We start from the raw sequence: 22,649 nt of genomic DNA, 5'->3' as shown, positions 1-22,649 counted from the left end.
ACTCTGAATCATACAAACGCTTACATGAACGACCGATTTCAACAACCGTTTCTATCCGGATTTTCCTTTTATGATTTTTTAAGAAACTCGGAATCAAACAAATGCTTTATAGGTCGGACATCGCATTAGACATGTGCCACGAGTCCTGTTCACCTATAGGGGTGATTAAATTGAATAATTCCAAGTATGAGGTTTTTGTTATTCATTTATCTAAAAAAAAAAAAATCGGAGTCTATGTTTTACCAAGTCTTCTGGTAGTTATTTATATCAGAATGACCTAGATGGTATCTACATTAATTAATGTCGGGTTGTAGTGATTGACACGAGTGCACTGCTCGGCATGTAGACGATTATCAAAGAATTCCATGGGACAAGTGATCGTGCTGCTTATAAACCACGAGTCCGGGATTCGCTTTGAAAAATCACTAGTGACATTGGATCTAGACCTGTGGTAAACAGGTTATGGATTAGAGGTGCGATGGTCAAGAGACCTAAACATTGCACCATATGACTTACGTAACTTAGTGTCTTGTCCAAACGATGCCTGTTAACCCACTAGGCTCAATAATGATGGGGAAAATCATTGATTTAAAAAAATACTATGTAAAAGAGCACTGCTTCATTATTTTTATATTAGCTTGTAGGTTTTCATTTTAGCCTGTGGATTTTTTACCCACAGGTTAAAATTTGCCTGTGGTAGAAAAAGTTAATTTCAACCCCTGGTACTGTACATTTAAGTCTGTGCCGATCAATTTTCTTGTAATGCCAAAAGTTTTACCGAAACATTACTACATACTCAATTATCTGTGCACTGAAACATTGTAGAAATTGTTATCTTGTCAAGTTTTTAAATTTATGGAATAGGATTCCCACAAAAACTGACTCCCAAATAATTCTGTGCAACACCATGTTAAAGCTGCTTACTTTTTATTTTTCACAGCAGATTGAAGTTTCGAGCTGGTCCCTTCAGCAGACCTCAGTGCTTGAATTCTCCCTAGTGACTTCCTCCTCTCATTCTCTATCTTCCCCATCACCTCTCCTGATTTGAATAAAATCTCTCGCCTGTAAGTCTGCTCATCATCCAATAGTCCAGAATTTCCTTGTATTCCAACACGCTTCCAATCCTCCAGGCTTGCTGGGGGAAGTGCTTCTGTCACTTTGAAAGTTCGGGAGTTCTGCTGATTTTCTTTACTGATTATCTTTGTGTCTCCGACAGACGACACTTTAAACTTACGGTTGACATCCCCTCTCACAATGGGCGAAGTTACTGAAGTGTCTGTGTAGGGTGTAGTGTGAAATTTCTCAGTATCATGAGTACTATTTGGACTACTTGATAACAAACTCACCGTGGACTTCAGTGGAGAATGTGTGGGATTCCTGCTGATAGCGATCTCTGGCACCCTGTTCACAACCTTAACTCCCTTGTCTGGTGAAAAGGTGGCAGGTTTAATGTAAACTCCTCTTTGTTGTGCTTGTACCTTATCTACAATTTTTCCCCTATTTGGAAAAAGTTTAGCAATAAAAGCCATATTCTTACTATTATTAACTTCATGTGTATTGTCCTTTTTAGGAGAAAATGTCGCTGGTTTGATAATGATAGGTTTTTTTGTGTCTAAAGACGAAACAGCAGTCTCCTTTTTTGGAGAAAACACAGCTGGTTTGATAATTTTCCTTTTCTTCAACCCGCTAACTACTGTTTTATCAGTGGACTTCAGCGGTGAAAATCTCGCTGGTTTTAATACTGCTCCTGTCTTCTTTACAATTTTATTCAATGAGAAAATTGGCTGAGAGGGTTCGGAGTGAAATCTCGTTCTCTGTCCTTCAACACTACTTGTTAATCTCTCTGTAGAGTGAGAACCAATTTTGTTTAAAGGCAGGCCTGGGGACTTGCTTAATTTTTGTTTGAACCGTTGTAAAGATGAAGAGAGTGGCTGGATTTTCGAAGCAGGTGATGAGAGACTATGGGATGAAGTTGCTGATACAGACACTGGTTTGGAGAAGTTTATATCAAGACAGGGGTCTGGTAGAGAATCATTTGAGCTATCTTCAGAATCTATCACTTCTTTCTTGACTGTTTGATAGTGGGAATCTTGTCGACTGCTGGTTTTACAAAGAACACTTGTTGATGGTATTGACTGTTTTGAATTTGTAACAGAATCCTTGGTACCTGTGAATAATTCAGATGGAGGAATGTTTTTTGATTTCCCATTTGGGTCAGATGAACTATTCAAAGAAATTAACTCTCTTTTCTCCATCATCTCTGCAGCTTCAGACAGCATTTCATCTACAAAAATGTGACTTATGATTGATTAGTATATCTTAGTTTTGTATTTTCTTTAAACTTTAAAAAGGAAATTCATAATTTATTACTTAAGTCCAGAAAAATTGCTCAGCAATCTCCGAAGATATGGGAGACAGCATAATACATGGTGTTTATAATACTTGCCATCTGATGAGAGTGTGCGTGAATTCTGTTCTGCTGAAGTGAGAGTGAATGTTCGGAGCTGTAGAAGATCGTCAATACAGCTGAGGAACACCGACTGCACTGACATAGGTTGTACATTGTTACTGGGGTGTCTGATGCTGATCCGGATCACGTCGTCTGTCAAATTCGGAAATATTGGTTGCAACTGCCTTAGTAAAATTTCTTCCATTGTAGTTCACTGAAAGATGCAAAATTAAACTCCATACCACTCACTATATACTGGTGCCATCTTCTACATCATCAAATACAGAAAGCAAGAAAGAGCGAAATTTAAGACTAAAATTTTTTTTAGAATTAATCTCATGGTTTTCCATTCATTCCCTTCTTCTTTTGGCTATAAAGTGACAATATCCCAAAGCTTATAAATGAAATTTTTTAATTACCGCATTTCACATCTGGTCCAGTGGATTGCCCTAGTATTTACGTATTATGAACAAATACAACATACTAACAAATTCATTATTTCATCTCTATTTAATTCAATTTGTATAGTGTACATATCACATTCTTAAAATAGCACATAATCTGAATTTCAATCCGTGTACATGACATCTAAACTCATACTGATTATAACTTAAAGAATGTATGATAAATTTATTTGACTGACCGGTTTTGACATTGGGGTGGTTGTAATCAGAACAATTATACATGAAGTAAAAAATGCGGCCGACGTTGCCATAAACAATAACAAGAGGCCCATGGGCCACATAGCTCACCTGAGTTACCTTGGCCCATATCTAAAGATTTTCCCTATACACATTCGCATATAAAACTTGGATCCCCTATACACGTATCAACACTTCGCGAAAGTTACGTCCCTTGTCCGCCATCTCCCGGATAAAAATCGTATTTCCCTACGTTGGCCTTTGTAATTTTCCTATCTGTAGCTTTGACATCTGTTATTTTTCCATCAGTTGCAGTCAACTACAATATGCCCCAGATTGGGGCAACCCATTAACTTGTATGAAAACTTTATAATTGGCTAAAATTCAAAGTAATGACATCTTACATTTGGTAAGATAAAGAAGGAAAACTTGATTTTTCACCGATTAACCTTTGGCTGACCCCGCAAAGGGATGTAACTCGCGGCAAAGTGTTGATAGGTGTATTGTAGCCCCAACATACCCAAAGAGACCATGATTTTAACAAACTTAAATCTGCACTATGTCAAGAAGCTTTCATGTAAATGTCAACTTTTCTGGACGAGTAGTTCTTGAAAAGAAGATCTTTTAAAGATTTTCCCTAAGAGTTAGCATTTTCACCACTCAGATACCAACAGAATATGGTCCGTAAGATCATTGCAGTTTATCTTTACATGACATATAGCATTTCTGTCAGTGGTGGAGTGAAATCAACATCGTAGGTAATGACACTGATTTGACAGTTAACATGAGAGAAGTAAATCAATAAAGGAGAGATTTTCAAAGACTCTCAATTGATAGAATTGTTGAATTTTTGCATATCAATGAAAACAATATTATATACATTTTAGATTCACTATAGATTTGTTTAATAATCCAAAACTTATGCAGCACATTAATATAACAAATTTTGATTGACTGTCAGTGTTTTCTTTTTTCTATCAAAGTTATAAAATGTCATTATGAATAGATATGATGTTTACAAATGACAACATATAGTTATATAACTTGAATTAAATCAAATCAAATATGCTACTCATTAAAATTGTTAATTTTTGTGGTGTCATTAGATAAATTGGACCTAACATGAACCGAATCGAAAATAACCGAACCGTGCTGTTCTGAATCGAAACCGAACTGAATCGAGCTAACCCTGAATCCAGTTCAGGCCTCAAGACTATATAAACCGAGAATAGGCTTAAGTCAAAATTTTTGTTACTTATATACCATAAAGATTTATTTAGACTAGATGTTTTAAAAAAAACTGCTGATTTATTTATAAAGAAATTAAATACAAACATATACTGGAAATTTTATTTTACGAAAATTAATTATTTCAAAAGTAAGCTGGATTCAATTCTATTCAGTTTATGGCCAGAATATAAATATTCTTTAAAAACTTTTTTAATCACTTCGTAAATTTATACTGATCATTTATTTTTTGAAAAGTGTGTAAATATTATCAAGGACATGCATTGTGCCGACAGTCATATAGGCTATTGAAGACATTTCGGACTGACTTTCAGTTTTAGGTATCGAGTGACAAAACGCGCCAACTTCATCATTATGCTGCAGTGCACCTTCCTCGACATTTGATTTACATTTCTACAAGTATACATGAAATAAAACAGACTTTTACCTTGGTACCTGCTTCCTTGAAAGTGAAAATTCAGAAAGAATTAAAGGGATTTCCTAAACTTTAATATTAAGCCTTCCTTTCATTTCTGCCGCGTTTCGGAAAAAGAGGCAACAGATGCTAAACAACTTGTTCGGAAATATTTCGTATGGTGTTTTTTTTTTGGTTTTTTTTTGGTTTTTTTTAAACGAAAGTCAGCTGCCGGAAAGGCCCGATTGAGGTACAAATATTGACGCAAGCGTCAAATACGGTCGCAAATTTTACTGACCATATGAAATTTTAATTTTTGCTTGAGCACAAGTATTCAATGATGCATATATATATATATATATATATATATGGTATTGCCATACATGTAAAACAAAACAAAAAATTTCAATCATGACCCCAGCATATCCTCTGGGGTCATCAATCGAGCACTACCCGAGGATGCTTGTGTAATATAAGAAAGGAGAACATTTGTGGCTGGACCGGGAATATAACCCGGGAACCCTGCATATTTCTATATAGTCGGGTGCTCTAACCACTGAGCTACGTACCTAGTCCGATATTCACGGTCCGTATAGCCTTAACTACTACATTCCTCCCTCCTTTAATTTGTCTTTGTCCTCAAAGACCCAGATTCTTTTCGCCCCCGACAAGACAACCTGCAGTGCAGGGGTGGTCAACAGCACCAAATGTAGTACAATAGAAAAAATCCTTGGCTGGACCGGGAATTGAACTCGGGACTCCTGCATTACTAGTCAGGTGCTCGAATTACTGAGCTACCCAGGCAGATATCCAAGGTCTGTATAACCCTAACTACTACACTTGCAAATCAGTATGACCCCTAATCTCGGTTGAGATTCGGCTCGGCTGAATATTTGGACTTGACGCCTTCACCAGTGTAGGCATCAGGGTCCAAATATTCAGCCGAGCCGAATCTCAACCGAGATTATATGACCCCCTGCTGTTCTTGTGAAGATTTTTAAATAAATAAAGCTATTTCTAATTATATATATAATCTATCCTTTAATTGGTGTAATGTAAAACGTAACTTCTGTACATTTGCTGGAAGCACTATCTTGTCGCTGAAGAAAGAGGAGCGGATCGAGGATCTGATTTTAATCAGATTGGCAGTGCATGAGGCTTCTTTAGTGTGCCATACCTACTGTGACACGGGACATCTGTTTTTAAGGTCATCTCCGAGGACATGTGACATTCACGCCTGATGCCAAGCATTTGGTGATGGAACCGTCACTACCTGTTTTAACAACTTAGGTCTGTCGTGGCCGGGATTAGAACCCTGACCTTCCGCATGCAACATGAATGCGATACCTCTAGACCACCGTTGCGGTCTTTAAGGGTAAGAAATGCAATATGCCTTGCACCACCTAATCTGAGATTCGGCTGGGCCCAAATATTCAACCCACAGGCAATTATATCGCCTGGGTTTGTACTCTTTAATAGTAAATTCAAACCCAGGTGATATAATTCAGCCAAGTCGAATCTCGACCAAGATTTACACAACAGTATACTATTCATGATTTACGCTGGTGTGAAGCATCACAGTTCATACCCTCAGCATTTATTGTAACATGTAGCGGTCACCCAACCAAGTGCTGATCACGCTTGCCGTTGCTTAACTTGCGTGATCAAGTGAGAGACTCTACCACATCACTAGAAAAGCTAGCTCTCTATAAGTTCCCTAGACTGTCCACTACACTTCTCCTCGCTCAGGGAAACTTTGTCCAGAAGCTTAGTGCGAGTTCTCTGAATGTTTGGGACATCTGCAGTAACGGCTTTCACTGTTCCTGACGACCACCGTTGTCCCCGAACGAAATCAAGTCTGTACTCTACCTGAAGCAGACCTCCCATCAAACACCAGATCCCACCGCTGCCACCATTTTGTAGCATGACGTTGCTTAACTTGTGTGATCAAGAGAGAGAGACTATCACTAGAAAAGCTAGCTCACTGGTGTCTCAGGCAGTAGAAGATCCCTCTAAACTGTCTGCTTACATATATAATAATGTGTGCGTGTGTGTGTGTGTGCTCACTGGTGTCTCAGGCAGTAGAAGATCCCTCTAAACTGTCTGCTTACATATATAATAATGTGTGCGTGTGTGTGTGTGTGTGCTCACTGGTGTCTCAGGCAGTAGAAGATCCCTCTAAAATGTCTGCTTACATATATAATAATGTGTGCGTGTGTGCAAAATACTATACCCCTGAGGATGACAAAGTTCATTGGTTTGGCAGTTTGATCATTGACCTTTGATCAAGGGTCAGTCTGCCACAGGTGAACTTTGTTATCCTAAGGGGTAATAGTATTTTGCATATACAGTGATGCACACATTATGCACAAGGATAGGAAGTGTGCATGATGCTTTACATTGGCATACATCATGAAGCACTTCACGAAAAGTATGCTGGTGTGATGCAGTGTATTTCATACTCTCATGTGTTGTCAAAAATGCAATTTACATCCTATTTGTCTTGGATTTCTCGCAAAAATCTCTGACTTAAGTTTGAGTTTTCTTATTTCAGCAGTCAAAATTTGAGTAAAATCTAAAACTCAAGTCCAAGTTTTGACTTAAGTTTTAGCTCTTGAAAAATCCAGGCCAGCACATTATCATATATTAGCTTGGATCCCAACCTTCCAATTCATCTAGAATAAAGTCTGTGTCGAGTATTTTGTTATGACCAAAGTTGTTGTCAGACAGACCAAAAACAAAAACAAAAACGCCAGTCTTTCCCATATAAATATTGGATGAATGAAAATTCTCATAAAATCTTTCATTTTTAAAGATTTTATTGTAAGGACAAAATCCCCAATGATTGATATGTTTATTAGGCTAACCTGTATTCCGAAATCAATGATTTGCTTGACATGCATATAAAAATAAATTGATGGTCTTCTCCTACAATGATATAAAATAAAAACAACAGATTCCAATATACTTTTTAATTTATTTTTTGTATTTTGATAAATAAATTACTCTGGATGCACCAATTTATATGTTTTGCCACTGTGATTCTTGCATGCAATTGAAACTATATGATCATAAAATACGTACATATTTCAACGCGACACTATTTTCCAGATTGATGATTTCAAAATTAATTTAAAATTCTTCCTATTGCATGAAATTCATGTTTCTATAAAAATGTTTTTAACATGAATTTTAAAGCATTTATAAGTCAGGATCAGTCATTTAAAGAACTTGTTACATGAAGCTTGTGTTTCTTGTTCACTGTTAATAGTTCTGACCTAGATAAAAATTACTTAAATATTTAGTTAGTCAGTTTTATTTGCAATAAACTTGATAACAAATCAATCCTGGGTAAAAAAAGAAATGACCTATCAGAAAAAACAATTTTCCAGGAAGTCACATTGTTATATCAAGTTTCTTTAGTTATTCTCTCTTGAACATATACCTGAATTTTTCATATTTTCATTTCGAGCTTGTAATTTATTATCTACAATGATGAAATCAACCTTCAACGTTTAAGCACCGATTTTGACATGAATTTCGACTTACAGGCCTGCTCCAAAGATTTTTTATCATATTTTTAAAGAGTAATTTACATTAGTATTTTTTTTTTAGGCATCCTTGCCTTGAGGTAAAAAAATTTTTTTTTAAAAACTTTGGGAAAAAGTTTTTGAAAACCTGATTTACATTTCCACAGGTATTATTTGTGCTTACAATAGCTCAGGTTCAATGCATATTGTATACATAGGCTGTCAAGTGGCCACTACGATTACAATGGTAAATTTTATGCCATAAAAGAATTGTTTGTGTTTGCCTTTCCATAATGTCTTATTATTAAATCATTGTTAATTTCCCATAGGAAATGAAATCCAGATATTGTACATTGTACATTACTGCTTCATTGTTTCCGGGAACCGGTGTGATTCTTCAACATGTATCACCTACTGTAAAACGACCCTTCAATTTTGAAGATTGTATCCGAATCAAAGACCTGTAACTTTCACATTTAATGCCACCTGGAAACACTTACTACTCATTTGAATGACATGTTATGGAATATCATATAGAGCTCAAAATGCGTACACAATACATGCATCATGCTAGTACATTTTTGTAAATGGTCAATCAAAAGTTTATGTCTATGTCCACATACCAAAGGCATATTGAAAAACAATCATTTACATTTACTCAGCCTTTGGTGACAATCTAGAATGATTATGGGTGAGCTTTATGTAAAGACTAAAACTCGATCCAGACTAACAGGTTTTTTTCTTTTGTTCCCCTGAATTGGTCCCTTGGGAGGAAATTAACAGTTACCATCTCTTTAAATCTTCCCATCAGCTGCCGTGATGGAAATTGTTTTCATATGCAAAAAAGGGTGTGTTTGTGAAAGACATAATTGCTCTTAGCAGTGATAAAGGCTGGTCTTTGATCTTTGACCTCCGAGGATGACCTTGACCCCACTGCCCATTAACTCCTTCAGAGGATTATGTACATGCATAATCAAAAAGATATGTCAAAAGATTAGAGTTGTGTACAGGCTAACTAAAGGACCAAATCAGGAAGCCTTTGATCTTTAACTTTGGGGTCATCATATAAATATGTCTGCAGAAAACATTAATTATCCTTCCAAGATAAATTTCTAGCACAACCATAAATTGTGTTACTTTATTGGCATTTACAACTTCCAAAGTATGAAATGGCACATGTTTCTGCAGATCACTGTTTTGGAAAAACAGAACACAATCGGTGGCAAAATGACTGCACCAAGTGTCTTATGGATTGCTGAGTTGTATTTTGGCCTTTTCAACAACATCAGACATTTTCTTCATCTTTGGCTCTACAAAAACTTTCAACCATTCCTCCACTGTGTTGGGGTGGTAGACCTCTTTCAGTGCTAATTCAAGCTGGGAATAAATTTTTGAAATACCATCCAAGATTCTGAAATAAAATTTTCTAGTTGAAATATCATTATATTTATCATACTTCCAATTATGTTTTGAAGGTTTTCCCCTAAAAACAAAGTTAGAACACTCCCTAACAATTATTGCATGAATTCATTCATCTATATTTATACATGTTTTTGCCTTGGATATTTTTACAAACTGTAATGAGAGGCATTTCTTCCTGAACACGCTGCGGTTGTGAACAGACCTACTTGATAAATATAGATCATCTATTTTAACAGCTGGGAATTCTACCAGAAATGAAAGTAGAATGTAATGATAAGAAATAAATTTCAATTTTGAAAATACTTGAAGGTATGAACTGCAACATTTCATGCCGACATACTTTTCATAAAGTGCTATTAAACACAGTCACATACATCATGAAGTACCGGTATGTTGGTATGAAGCATTGCAATTCATTCATTTCTTATATTTACATATTCTGCTTTCAGTTCTGTTGTAATTCCCAGCCTTTCTATATTTATCAGATTCATAGGTGCATTGTTCACAACTGCATCGCATTCTTGAGAAAATGGCTATCAAAATCAATTTACAAAACAAGAAATGTTTCCAAAACATGTATGCCCCTGTGGTGCAAAATTGAAAAGGTTATACACGTGCATCATTTATTTGATAGTAGTGTCAAAACAATTCAAGACATCAAGCAGAGCTATATGCCTAGAGTGGATTTGACAATGTGACCTCAAAATCAATAGGGGCATCTACTCTTTAAGATGAACCAGTACTTGTACCAAGTTTGATGTCTGTCAAGCAAAGGGTTCTCAAGATATATTGAACAGACAGTATTTCCTTATGTCCAGAGTTGATTGACCTTTGACCATGTGACCTTAAAATAATTGGGAGTCATCTACTCCTTAAGATAAACCAGTGTACCAAGATATGATATCCATTATGCAAAGGGTTCTCAAATATATTGAATGAACACTATATTCCTATCTCCAGTTTGACCCTTGACCTTTAACCATGTGACTTCAAAATCAATAGAGGTCATACACTTCTTACAATGTACCAGTTTACCTAGTTTGATGTCTGTTAAGGAAAGGGTACTCAAGATATTGAGCAGACAATATTTTCCTGTGTCCAGAGTGGATTGACTTTGGACCTGAAATAGGGGTCCTCTTCTACTCATAACCAACCCACATGAGAAATATCATTATGATCAAGTGAATGGTTCTCAAGATATTGAATGGACAATATGTGGTCTACCAACTGACCAACAGACAGGTGCAAAACAATATGCCCCTTTTCTTTGAAGGGGGACATGATAAAGAACATGGGAAGAGCTACTATACAATGAGACCTACACAGAAGACTGGGCTAAGATTGGCTCGATGTGAACTGGGTTGGAAAACTTCTTCTCCATCATGTATTCATTCATCCATGTTAGCACTCTGAAAAGTCATAAATATGTTCCATCAAACTGAATGTCACTGCACTTACTGTAAATGAAAAATTGTTGATATTTCTGAGGGCCAGTATTTGTGGATTGCCAAATCTCATACATGTTCATATCAATAATGAAGTTTTATTAGCATGTAATTTCGTGGATGTGGTTTTTGTAGATTTCAATGGAGATTAAAGTTGTGATTGGAGTACTTAAGGAATCCATGAATATTGATCTCCACAAAATATAATAACATGCATAGTTTATAAAGTATTACCGTACCAAGGTACAAGAAATTTGTCTAACAGTGCATATACTTGTAGATTTAAAATGTTGTGAATAACTTTTTATCTGTATTTAACTTGTTGAATGTATTTTTCATGGCGTGTTCACCTCTCATCATGAACAAATTCCCCATAAGATGCATCCAGCTGTAGAAATGCCAGCATCTCCAGGTAAATTCCACAGCCTGGAAACTGGCATGGTGGGACAGCACCCCTAAACACACAATAAATGTCTTCATTTATTGACAATTTGTGCAAATTATACTACCAAATATTGATTTTTGTTTGTGAATAATAGATTTTTGTAGTTCTCTCATTATTTTTCCTGTATCCCAACATGGTGATGAGAATGCATACCACAATATTTTTAAACAAGAGGCCCAAGGGCCTAGAATCGCTCTTCTGATAAATTGTACAACCCCACCATTTCTATTCTTAGCCTCTTAGTATTCTAAATTTTTAGTCAAATCCTAAGAATTCAAAAAAAGTAGGTCAATGTGACCTACTTTTTGGTTTACACATTTTGAGAACCCAAGAAATATCAACTCACAAAGTTTGATGATTTTAAGCCAATTAGTATCTGAATATTGAAATATAGCTGTCAAATTCCAATCGTAGGTCATGGTGACCTACTTTCTGGTCAGCGAACTCCAAACATGCAAGACCCATCAACTGACAAAGTTTGATGACTGTAGGTCAAATAGTATCTGAAATATATAAATATAGCCATCCAATTCCAAAAGTAGGTCAAGGTGACCTACTTTTTGGTCAACACCCTTTGAACATGCAAGACGCATCAACTGACAAAGTTTGATGACTGTAGGTCAAATAGTATTTGAAATATATAAATATAGGTGTCCAATTCCAAAAGTACGTCAAGTTGACCTACTTTTTGGTCGAAACCCTTCGAACATGCAAGACCCATCAACTGACAAAGTTTGATGACTGTAGGTCAAATAGTATTTGAAATATATAAATATAGCCGTCAAATTCCAAAAGTAGGTCAAGGTGACCTACTTTTTGGTCGATACACTCCATTGACTCAAGATGCATCAACTGTCAAAGTTTGATGCTTGTAGGTCAATTAGTGACTGAAATATATAAATATAACTGTCAAATGCCAAAAGTAGGTCACAGTGACCTACTTTTTGGTCGATACACTCCGAAGACTCAAGATGCATCAACTGACAAAGTTTGATGATTGTAGGTCAAATAGTGTCTGAAATATAGTAATTTAGCTGTCAAATACCAAAAGTAGGTCACGGTGACCTACTTTTTGGTCGACACAAACCGAAGACTGAAGACGCATCAACTGACAAAGTTTGATGATCCTAGGTTTTACAGTGCCCAAAATATGCATCTAAAATTGAAAATGTGAAATTTGAATATCTGCAAAATTCAAAAAGTAGGTCACTGTGACCTACTTTTTTATAAATATGTTTCAAGGCCTCAAGATGCATCAACTTACAAGATTTGATGATTCTAAACCTCTCGGTATTTGAAATAACAACTTAAAATATATTTATAAATGATATGTCATAAAATTCAGAAAGTAGGTCACGGTGACCTATTTTTCAGTTGACGCATTTCAAGGTCCCATGATCCACCAACTGACAAGTTTTGATGATCATAGGCTTCAAAGTGTCCAAGATATGCATCAAAATTAATTTTAAAATAAATACCTGCAAAATTCAATAAGTAGGTCACCGTGACCTACTTTTGAGACAACTTGACACAAGGTCCTAAGATGCATCAACTGTCAAAATTTGATGATCCTAGTCCTTATAATGACTAAAATATCTAAGATTTAAGGAATTTAAAAAATTTTTAATTTAGGTCAACTTTGAAGTGACCTTGAGACCATGCCCTTTGCCCCAGGGTAATGCCTTGAACATTTTTTAATCTACAACATATCCTCATCCTTATGTGTAAGTTTAGTGATAATCTGCCCTGTGGTTCTTGAGAAGAAGATTTTTTAGCAACCACTACTTTTGTTTGTATTTTCCTGATTATCTCCCCTTGTTAAAGGGTCACATCCCTTTATTTAGTATGTATGAAAGCCCTTGGGCCAATGATACCCTGTAACAAATTTGAAAAAAATTGGCCAAGGGGTTCTTGAGTTATAGCCCTTTTTCTAAAAACTTTACGTACACCGCACAAATGGCCATAGCATTAGCTCTTTGAGCCTTTGGCTCAGAAGAGCTAAAAACAACAGTCAGATTTATGAAGTGCATGTACTCAATTTGTTCAGAGACAAACGAGGGCTGTTCGATATGTATCATTATACGATATCTCAAAGGCATTCGACTCAAACAGTGAAATGAACATTACATCCCTTCAAAGTATTCTCTGCGTTTTGAAATACATAATTTCAATCTCTGAATCCATTTCTGAAATGTGTCACAGTACGCTGATTTAGGTAGACCTCTGAGGCACTGACTGATGGCTGAGCCAAGGGCTTGTTGGGACTTGTAACGACGACCAGATAAGAACTTTTTAAGTTTTGGAAAAAGGAAAAGGTCACATGGGGCTAGATCTGGAGAGTATGGTGGGTGTGGCAAGAAGGTAACCTTCTCCGACTTCAAAAATTGCTTCACAAGCTCAGATGTATATGATGGAGCATTATCATGAAGTAGACAAACATGCCTAAATCCTGCCACAGGTCGTCGTTTATGATAATATTTCTTGAGCTTTTTTAGTATAACATCTCGGTAATACCGACCTGCAACACTTTTGCCCTTCGGCACCGGAATTTGTACGACAGAAGAATATGCAATAAAGAACCTTCTTTGTGCTTATGGTTCTTTTGGCAACTACAGTCCTTCTACTGTGTTTAGTTAGCCATATTTTGTTTCCAATTTTTCTTACTGGTTCGAAATAGTGAACCCATGTCTCATCACCAGTAACAATGTTTGCAAATTGTCTTTGATTGAACTTGGGAAACATTTTGAGCAATTGCTTAGCGGTTTGTACTCATACCCGTTTTTGGTCATCTGTCAATATATGCGAAATACATCTGGCAGAAATATTTCATACTTTCAAAATACTCTTCAAAATAAAATGCACCTGTGATAGCGATATGCCAACAGCTTTGGCAATATCACAAATCGTGTATCTGCCATCACTTTCAATTATTTCCCTGACTTTTGAGACATTTGCCTTGCCTGTTACAGTCACAGGTCAGCCATATTTTGCTGCATCTTTGACGGACTCTGTGCCAGTCAGAAATTTCTTTCTCCACCTACAAACTGTCTCATAAGATACCTTATCAGACCCATAAACTTCCCGCAATTCAGTAAAAATCAGCATTACCGAATGACCGAGTTCTGTGCAAACTTTTACATAAGCTCTAATTTCTTCAATATTCTCAACTCGTTTCCCAACCATTTTTACAACAGTGGTCAACGACTGGCTCTATTGAAATGACTATAAGTTTAAAACTATGTGGAGCTGAAGGCTCATGTTTATACCGTTGGAAAGGTATAGAATACAGCTATTCAAGAGTATCATCATCCACGAAATCATGCAAAGCGTTATTGCACTGTGGTAAAATACACATTATATATCGAACAGTCCTCGTATACCAGTGTTGTACAAATCTTTTGCAATATGCCCATTGTAGGACCAAAATTTGAGATAAGAAATGTATATACATTATTGATACTTCTCAAGGTTTGATAGTAGAAAGAAATCTCATTTTTACCTCTCAAATGGATTCAATGGTAGAGGAGAATGAAACTTTAGATCTTGTGAGATAGTTGCATGAACTTCTGCCGTAAAAGAACCTAAGAAAACATGTCAGGTTGTAGTATTGTATAATACAGTAAAACATGGTTATAGCAAATCCACAGGGCCAGCGAAAAACAATTTGTTATAAACAAACTTCCGTTATATCCAATAAAATTTTCATTATTTTCTTCTCATATGGGTAACAAATATCACTTCGTATTTGTGCGAATTCTTTTTAAGTGTGTTCATTATAAGGGTGTTTTACTGTATATTCAAACATTTATACATTCATTTTCTCAGTAAATTCTTGGAAAACTGCAAAGTAGGTTATTGGTGTGCACTGCATACAACTCATGTGTACTTTCTCCTACTGTTTTTTGGGACACATGATTGATTAAATCACACAAGTGTTGTCAATTTTTCTAATGTTATAAAAGTATGTTTACTAGGTGTTGTATGAAATATCAAACAATGCTGGCAATCACCATATGCACTACAATGACAACAAAAACACACTTGTTTAACACGTGTGTGATACTGATATCATAAGAATTAATGTATTCAAGCCTGCAAGCGAAGTTGTCTTCCGATTTCCCTTTTATTGGACAAGATACCTTGCTTGTTACTATTACACACCTTGTTGGAGCGTCAGCAGACAAATTCCTAGCGATGGCAGAGCCTGTGGTAGGAGCTCGCATAGCACAGCATAATGATCATACCTAAAACAAACCCACTCAAGGATTACACCTCATCTCACAATTAATAATAAATACATGTAGCATGTGTTTTCCCTCACATCACATGTAATATATAGTGATACGTGCTGTGCATTAATGTGACAATTTTTATGCAATAGTACATTACTTTTGACAAATAAAACCAAGAGAAAAATTTATGCATGTACAGTGAAACCTGTCTAATCTGACATGCATTCAGAGACAATTTTTTGTCAGAATTCAAAGTGTCGCAATAAACAGTGTAAAAACAATGAAAATATGAACTTGAGAATGAAAATAAGAGTCGGAATGCCTGGTAAAACCAGACTGCATGGGTGTTTAGGCAGTATTTATGGTACCAATAAATTTTTCCACGTTTAAGGCTATATAACCTGTGCCCCTGCTCATGCACAGCATCTTACCTTTGCCATCCTGTTAAAGCACAACCTTGAACCTTCTTGAACTTTGACCCCATCTTTGCCATGACATCAAGCCACATGGTGTGGTTGTTGACATGATAAGCAATGTTTGTGGCATATACATTAGCCCCTGTTGCTCCTTTGAATGCACTGGCAATCCAGATACTTGGGAATACAGTAGAATATTTGTCCCATATATCTATGAAAATAAGACTTGTAATGTCATTTAACAAACTGAAGTCTTTTTAAAACATATTGCATATCTTCGAAAACAAAATGTGTAAATACCATAAATCATGGCCATATGCGCCTTCTGGGGCGAAGTATTGATTGATTGATTGATGTTTTCCGCCACACTCAACAATTTTTCAGTTATCTGGTGGCGCCCAGTTTTTATTGGTGGAAGAGAGAACCCAGATACAATGTACTGGAAAGAGACCACCAACCTTCCAAAAGTAAACTGGGAAACTTTCTCACTTACCGACGCGAGCAGGATTCGAACCCGTGAAGTAAGTACACATGTAAATATCATGAATAGTCATGGGACTAGGCTACTTAGTATTACGTATGTACAACTTAAGTTCATATCTTATTATAGCGAAATTCAAATTTTAACCTTTCCTTCAATACAAGAATTTGAGTTTTCATCTTTCTCATTTACTTGACAAAATTAACCAAGTATCAGGGAGGTATGTACATTGAAGACAATTTCCCCTAATATTTGATCTTGGGGACACAAAGTACTCCTCCAGATTGTTGCACAAAAAGGTTTGTATACCTGATGGTAGCATAAAAGTTGTTAGGTAATGCCAAACCATAGGCTCAACTAAATCTCCGAGACCAGAATCTACAAAAAATCAAAATTAAGAATTATAGCAGAAATTTTCACTCGTTTTATCTTTGACCAATTCACCCACATCTTTTTGAGGTGAATTTGAAACTTGAACAAATTAAATTTAATACGTAAATAAACATATTTAGGCAAATTTAAAACAGGACATCATTTTGTGAGACAGCAAAATACATCATCTTTCTTTATTCCTTATCAAGTTGTGTAGAATACACATTAAAAGCATGATGCATTTAAAAACATTTTTTAACACCATCTCTCCACTCTAAAGAAAAATGAAATATTTACTGAGAAGTACGGGTAACTCTATATGCCTCAGCATGTCATCCCACATAATGCTGTTAATATTTGGGTGAGTTTCCTTGATGTGACAAAGAATAGCCTTAACATGGACCAAGAACAACTGCTGGGCGGATATGCCTTCCTCGGCCATTCTTCTTTTACATTTCTCGCACACGCCTAAATGATACACCTGAAATTAAAAGTGTAAATGACATCAATCTATAAAGGAGTGTCATAAATCTGTTTTAAACTACAGATGTACATTGAACATTCAATATCTTTAAAGACTAGATTTTCACTACATCTGAAATAATACATGTATTTGACATTCCCTACAGGCAATTGCATCACTTGTGTTCGAATTTGCTATTAAAGAGTACATGTATTTATTATAATAGTAAATTCAAACCCAAGTGATACAATTGCCTGTGATACTCCATAAGCACATATTGTCATTCAATCTGTATACTGCCAGGGCTCGAAATTAACATATGTCCGTCAGTCTGTGACTGCTTAAAAGTCTGGCGGACTGACTGACATTTGTTTTAGTCAGTCCAATGGGACTGGTCAATTTTCTAAAACTTCATTTTGGAAAACATTCTGTCTTATGGAATCTTAAAAACATATTTGGCATTCCTCTGTAGATATCAGACGAAACAGATTAGTAAATAAGTGTTACAGTATTGTCTGAGGCAAATCAAGTTAAATTCCCTTATTTTTTTTATAACATGAGCGAAATATGTTTATTTCTGAAAACCCTGGTGGACTGGTAAATTTTTCTGTGGACAGGTTGAAATTACACCTTATCAGTCCGGCTGAACTGGTGACATAAAACGTGAGTTTCAAGCCCTGTACTGCTACATGTAGTAATCATGATCATACAAAAAAATCAGTTTAATTTTCAGCATTTAAAGCTTCTTTCTGGAAACATCTGGCTTTTCACTATTTCTTTAAAAACAATAGTCTTTTACACAGAAGCCATATCCCTGATGTAAAATCAAAACTAACAAACAATGAACTCTTACCTCATCTGCTCCGATGTGAAAGAACCGTATCCCAGGATGCAATTCTACAACCTGATCAATCATCATACACACAGCCAAAAGTGAGTCTACACAAAAGATCAATCACAACATCAGTCTCATATATATTAAGCATAAAATCTTGAGCAGAATGAAATTACCATTAACATTATCTGTCTTTGGGCTTACCTGAATTGGAAGGACATAACGCCATTGGATAATTTGGAACTTCACGTAGGGATTTGAATTTCTCACGTTTAAGCACAAACTAAACAAAATTCAAAAGGATAAAAATTTGTCAATTTTTAAAAAAAAAATTAATTAAATGTCTTAGTGAAACACTTCACCCAGTTGCCCAGCCCTATGGTGCTAAATTTGACTTTGACTTCATCCCCTTATTAATAGATAGATTTTGACCTTGAAGTTCACCAAATATGAAGCCTCTAGTATCTTTTAAATAAAGTAAAAGTTGTAAACAAACAGACAGAAAGACCAAAAACAAAATACCCTAAATCTTCTATCTCTAAGACATAAACAGAAGAGGGCATATAGCAAGAATGTAAATAAAATGAATACAATAAGATAACAGATATTCAAAGTAGAGGATTCAAACCTCAAAATGTCCAATAGACTGAACTAGGGGAATGACAGTGAGATGATTTTCTTGAGCGAGCTGTAGAATACTTGTTATACATTCCTTGCTGAAATGGAAAAAAAGGTGGTCGGTTATTTCTAGCAAATAGATTTGACCTTCATGACAAAGTCATCTTATGGGAGTTCTCCATCTTTAAAAGAAATGCACTCTATTCAAAGATTGGTGTTGAACAAATATCATAATTGGTAATACAATGCATTGATAGTCCTACCTGTAAGCATATTCTGATGCAATTTCACTAAGAGGTCCCCAGTAAGGAAACATGTCTTCATATTCTATCAGTAGACCTGTAGCTCCCCATTTTTTCAACAGTGGAAAAATCTGAAAACATGAAAGAACGTACGTGCTACTGTCACATAGTTGTGAAATTTTTCCTCAGATCTTTTCTATCTTCCACTAACAAAAGAGTACAATGGGACCTGCCATCAAAAGTGTAGCACATTTCTTCTCGTTAATCTCTTACATACACATACAGATCTACAAATATCTATATCTGCAATTTGCTTCTTGAAAAAAGAATACAATTATTTACTGCTTTATACTCCACTCATATGATTCCTTGATTTACCTTCTCAAAATATGCAACTTTTGGTGGTGCTCCTTTCAAGTCAAGATGCACAAGCCTGTAATAAATTCAGTGGAAATTATATTTACCATAAATCAATGCACTTTGTAAGACTTTGCTAACAGTAAATCAAACTGCATGCATCTACATATATATATATATATATATACACTGTAAATTCCTAAATATAAGCGAGCGATTTATTTCCGCGTAAATTCGTGAGAAAGATAACTCGCAAAATAGAGTTACTTGCTTTTAATCTTTACATTACCAAATTACATGCAAAAACTCTTGATCAAAAGAGCACTCGTGAATTTATGTTCACGTGATTTGATGCCCATGAGTCATTTCACGATAATAAGTACTCGCGTAAGATACGGTATCTACAGTACTGTATACATAAAAGGGTAAAGGCGTCTGTCTTAAAATTCAAATCTAAATCCCATTTCCCACTTTTCATCTTTTAGAATCATAAAAAAGGAAATTTGAAGAATACTTGATAATTGAAACATCAAAAACTTTGACGGAATGTTACAAAATACAATGACTCATTTTTTTATTTTTGGAAACTTTTAAAATTTAAAAAACAGAAAGGAATGATGGACAATTCATAAATTAAAATGTATATATGTAAGACTCTAAAGTGCGATGGTCGCTCCAAAGTGCGATGGTCTGCGCCAAAGTGCGATGGTTTGTTAACGTTATGGACGCCAAAGTGCGATGGCCATGCCAAAGTCTGATGGTGCGGAGTTCAGTAACGTTTGTGACGTCACGTAATTGTGACGTCATTCTTAACGTCTTTCAAAATGAAACCAAAGAAATGCAACACGGACGACAGCAATGGCAAGGTATACATGGTTGAGGATAGTGAGAATGGCAAAGTACATTTGTTGTCAAACTATCTACTTCACCCAAACATTCTTTGATTAATGATCATTTATTACTTGTGACGTACACGTAATAAAATCCTGGGGATATGCTATAATGCAAAACATTCTATACGATTTCGCGTTGGAAAAGTTTGTGTTTAATAACACGACAACTAGATGGAAGTGGAATAAGTTGAACTTCTTAATTTTATGCATGGATTTTGCACTGATATTATAGTGAAACAACACAGGGTTGGTTCAGTCTGTACCAAAACACTGTCTTGTTTACAAACCAATGGATTTCGGCGTGTCACACCATCACACTTTGGTGTGTCAGGCCATCGCACTTTGGCGCATGAGTGAGGACCATCGTACTTTGGCATGTCACACCATCGGGATTTGGCGCAGACCATTGCACTTTAGAGTCTTACATATATATTACGCCAAATCAACTTAATTCGTAGATTATCATCCGGAAGTCACAAAAAATATGGGACGGGTGGGAGGATTTTATTTTTTTATATTTTTATTTCTCTGAGAAAAAAAAATTAATGACAAAAGGCATCACACAAAGGGTATAGAAGGTAGCAGGTCGTTCTGTCCCACAGTCGATCCGTCCCTAGACGGTCCGTCCCATGGTCGATTCGGCCCATTTTGCTTAGTCGATCCGGCCCCTCCAATTTTTTTTATCAAAGATATAATAAATGAATAATTACCTAAGACAAAGGGACGTTTTTGCATATATATTGCAGTTAGTTATCAAAATTAGATAACTGGCGATGGTGTTAAGTAGATTTATAGCACAGACTGCCCAGTAGGGCCCCTGTTATTAGATAACTGCCGAAGTTAGACGTGTAAATAAAATTGTTTATTCAGGATTTATAATTTTTGTTTGAAGTGCGATGGTTATGAAAATGTGTGCTCATTAACTATTGTAGAAACATTATTTAAATATGTATAGCAATCAATGTAAATGTGTGTCCCCTGTCCACTGATCATTGTGAAAACACGTAAGTGAAAACAGTTTTATAACTGCATTGTTGTGCAACCTTTGATCATTAATTATGAGCTTACAGTAACCTAACTATTCTTTGTATTGAAAATGAAGCCCATTTTATAGAATATTGTGATGTGTATAATGATCTTTGAAAAAGCTGTCAAATATCAAAACAGCATATTATTGTCATCCTACCTGATGACAGAAGATATCAGCGGCAAACACACCATGAAGATAAAATACGCAAATGAATTAAACCAATTCAGTACTGTAAATAGCTTGGAAAAAAGTAATTATTTTTTCTGGGCCGGATCGACTAGGGGACGTATTAACTAGGGGACGGATAGTCTAGGGACGGATCGGTAATGGGACTAATCGACTAAGGGACGGATTGATAATGGGACGGAACGTCTAGAAAGTACACAAAGTGTTAATCAAGTTAACATTCACAGAATCCTTGGTAGAAGATAAAACCAACATTCTGTGACATTAATTATTCACTCATATGTTACTGGGAAGCAAGTTTGTTTGAAATCGTATTTTTTGCGCAAATAAAAGAATTCTGGGTGGGCCCTTTTTTGAGGGACGGGCGGGAATGATAATCTATTAATTAATTTTAATTGGCCTTAGATATATTTTTAAAGTTATCTGGTTGACTACCAGTCATCATCAAAGAGAATAAATTCACTCTCATTTTTCAAAGACAGTGGATTTAAAACAAGTGTCGACAAAGGACGTTTTCAGCCATGTAAATAGTTACCGTGTATACCGTACTAACTGACGAACGTCCTTGTACCACACGGTACGAGTCAAATGGTGAAGTGCCCAATCATTAAATGAAGAAACAAGTGCTTCTGGACCCGGGTTCGAATCCCAGTCCAGGCCGTTCGTTTTCCCTTTCTATTACATGTGATTATGTGTGTTACCTTTTACTATTCTCCATTTTACTGTTAATCTTGTGAATCAGCAGCTGAAAAGTTCAAGTTGCAGTCTTTTAGAGCCAGAATCCACAACAATCCACGGCTGCAATAATAATCAAAACAATATCTGATTTAACGATTCTTATTTTAAAGAGCGAAATTATGAAATAAATTGTTTCAATCACATCTTTAAAACAGTTATCAGATTTTCATAAAATTCATCTTTATCGAAACATTTTTTGTGGAATAAAATAA

At 35.7% G+C, this 22,649-nt stretch overlaps 2 protein-coding genes across 2 annotated transcripts in view; both read right to left on the bottom strand.

Annotated features, from left to right (window-relative positions):
- LOC125668244 (uncharacterized) overlaps positions 1-4,888 on the bottom strand; it is a 75,179-nt gene extending 70,291 nt beyond the window's left edge. The window contains exons 1-3 of the mRNA XM_048902098.2: positions 4,766-4,888; positions 2,447-2,663; positions 925-2,284 (exon numbers count right to left, since the gene is read on the bottom strand). Of these exons, the coding sequence (XP_048758055.2) occupies positions 925-2,284; positions 2,447-2,654 (1,568 nt within the window). The 5' untranslated portion in view covers positions 2,655-2,663; positions 4,766-4,888. The remainder of the gene's footprint in view (positions 1-924; positions 2,285-2,446; positions 2,664-4,765) is intronic.
- A 4,479-nt stretch (positions 4,889-9,367) lies between these two features.
- Positions 9,368-22,531, bottom strand: LOC125668248 (hexosaminidase D-like). The gene is made up of 14 exons (XM_048902106.2): positions 22,401-22,531; positions 19,612-19,666; positions 19,255-19,364; positions 19,002-19,089; positions 18,578-18,656; positions 18,392-18,477; positions 17,373-17,556; positions 17,013-17,081; positions 16,238-16,433; positions 15,736-15,818; positions 15,074-15,155; positions 11,480-11,584; positions 11,007-11,093; positions 9,368-9,673 (listed from the first exon to the last, which is right to left on the bottom strand). The coding sequence occupies exons 1-14, from the start codon at positions 22,415-22,417 to the stop codon at positions 9,508-9,510; spliced, it is 1,407 nt and encodes a 468-aa protein (XP_048758063.2). The 5' UTR covers positions 22,418-22,531; the 3' UTR covers positions 9,368-9,507.
- Between the last annotated feature and the right edge of the window lie 118 nt (positions 22,532-22,649).

This window comes from Ostrea edulis, chromosome 4 (genome assembly GCF_947568905.1).
Source record: "Ostrea edulis chromosome 4, xbOstEdul1.1, whole genome shotgun sequence".
Classification (NCBI taxonomy): Eukaryota; Metazoa; Mollusca; class Bivalvia; order Ostreida; family Ostreidae; genus Ostrea; species Ostrea edulis.
The sequence above is the reverse complement of the archived record's forward strand: the minus strand, read 5'-3'. Positions and strand labels throughout refer to the sequence as shown.

Bases quoted from the DNA above. Each gene is read 5' to 3' on its own strand.
- LOC125668248 (XM_048902106.2), bottom strand. The intron at 17,557-18,391 runs GTAAGAGTTCAT...TTTTAATTTCAG, and splicing joins TTCACATCGGAGCAGATGAG to GTGTATCATTTAGGCGTGTG. The intron at 16,434-17,012 runs GTATACAAACCT...TTATTTTCATAG, and splicing joins AACTTTTATGCTACCATCAG to ATATATGGGACAAATATTCT.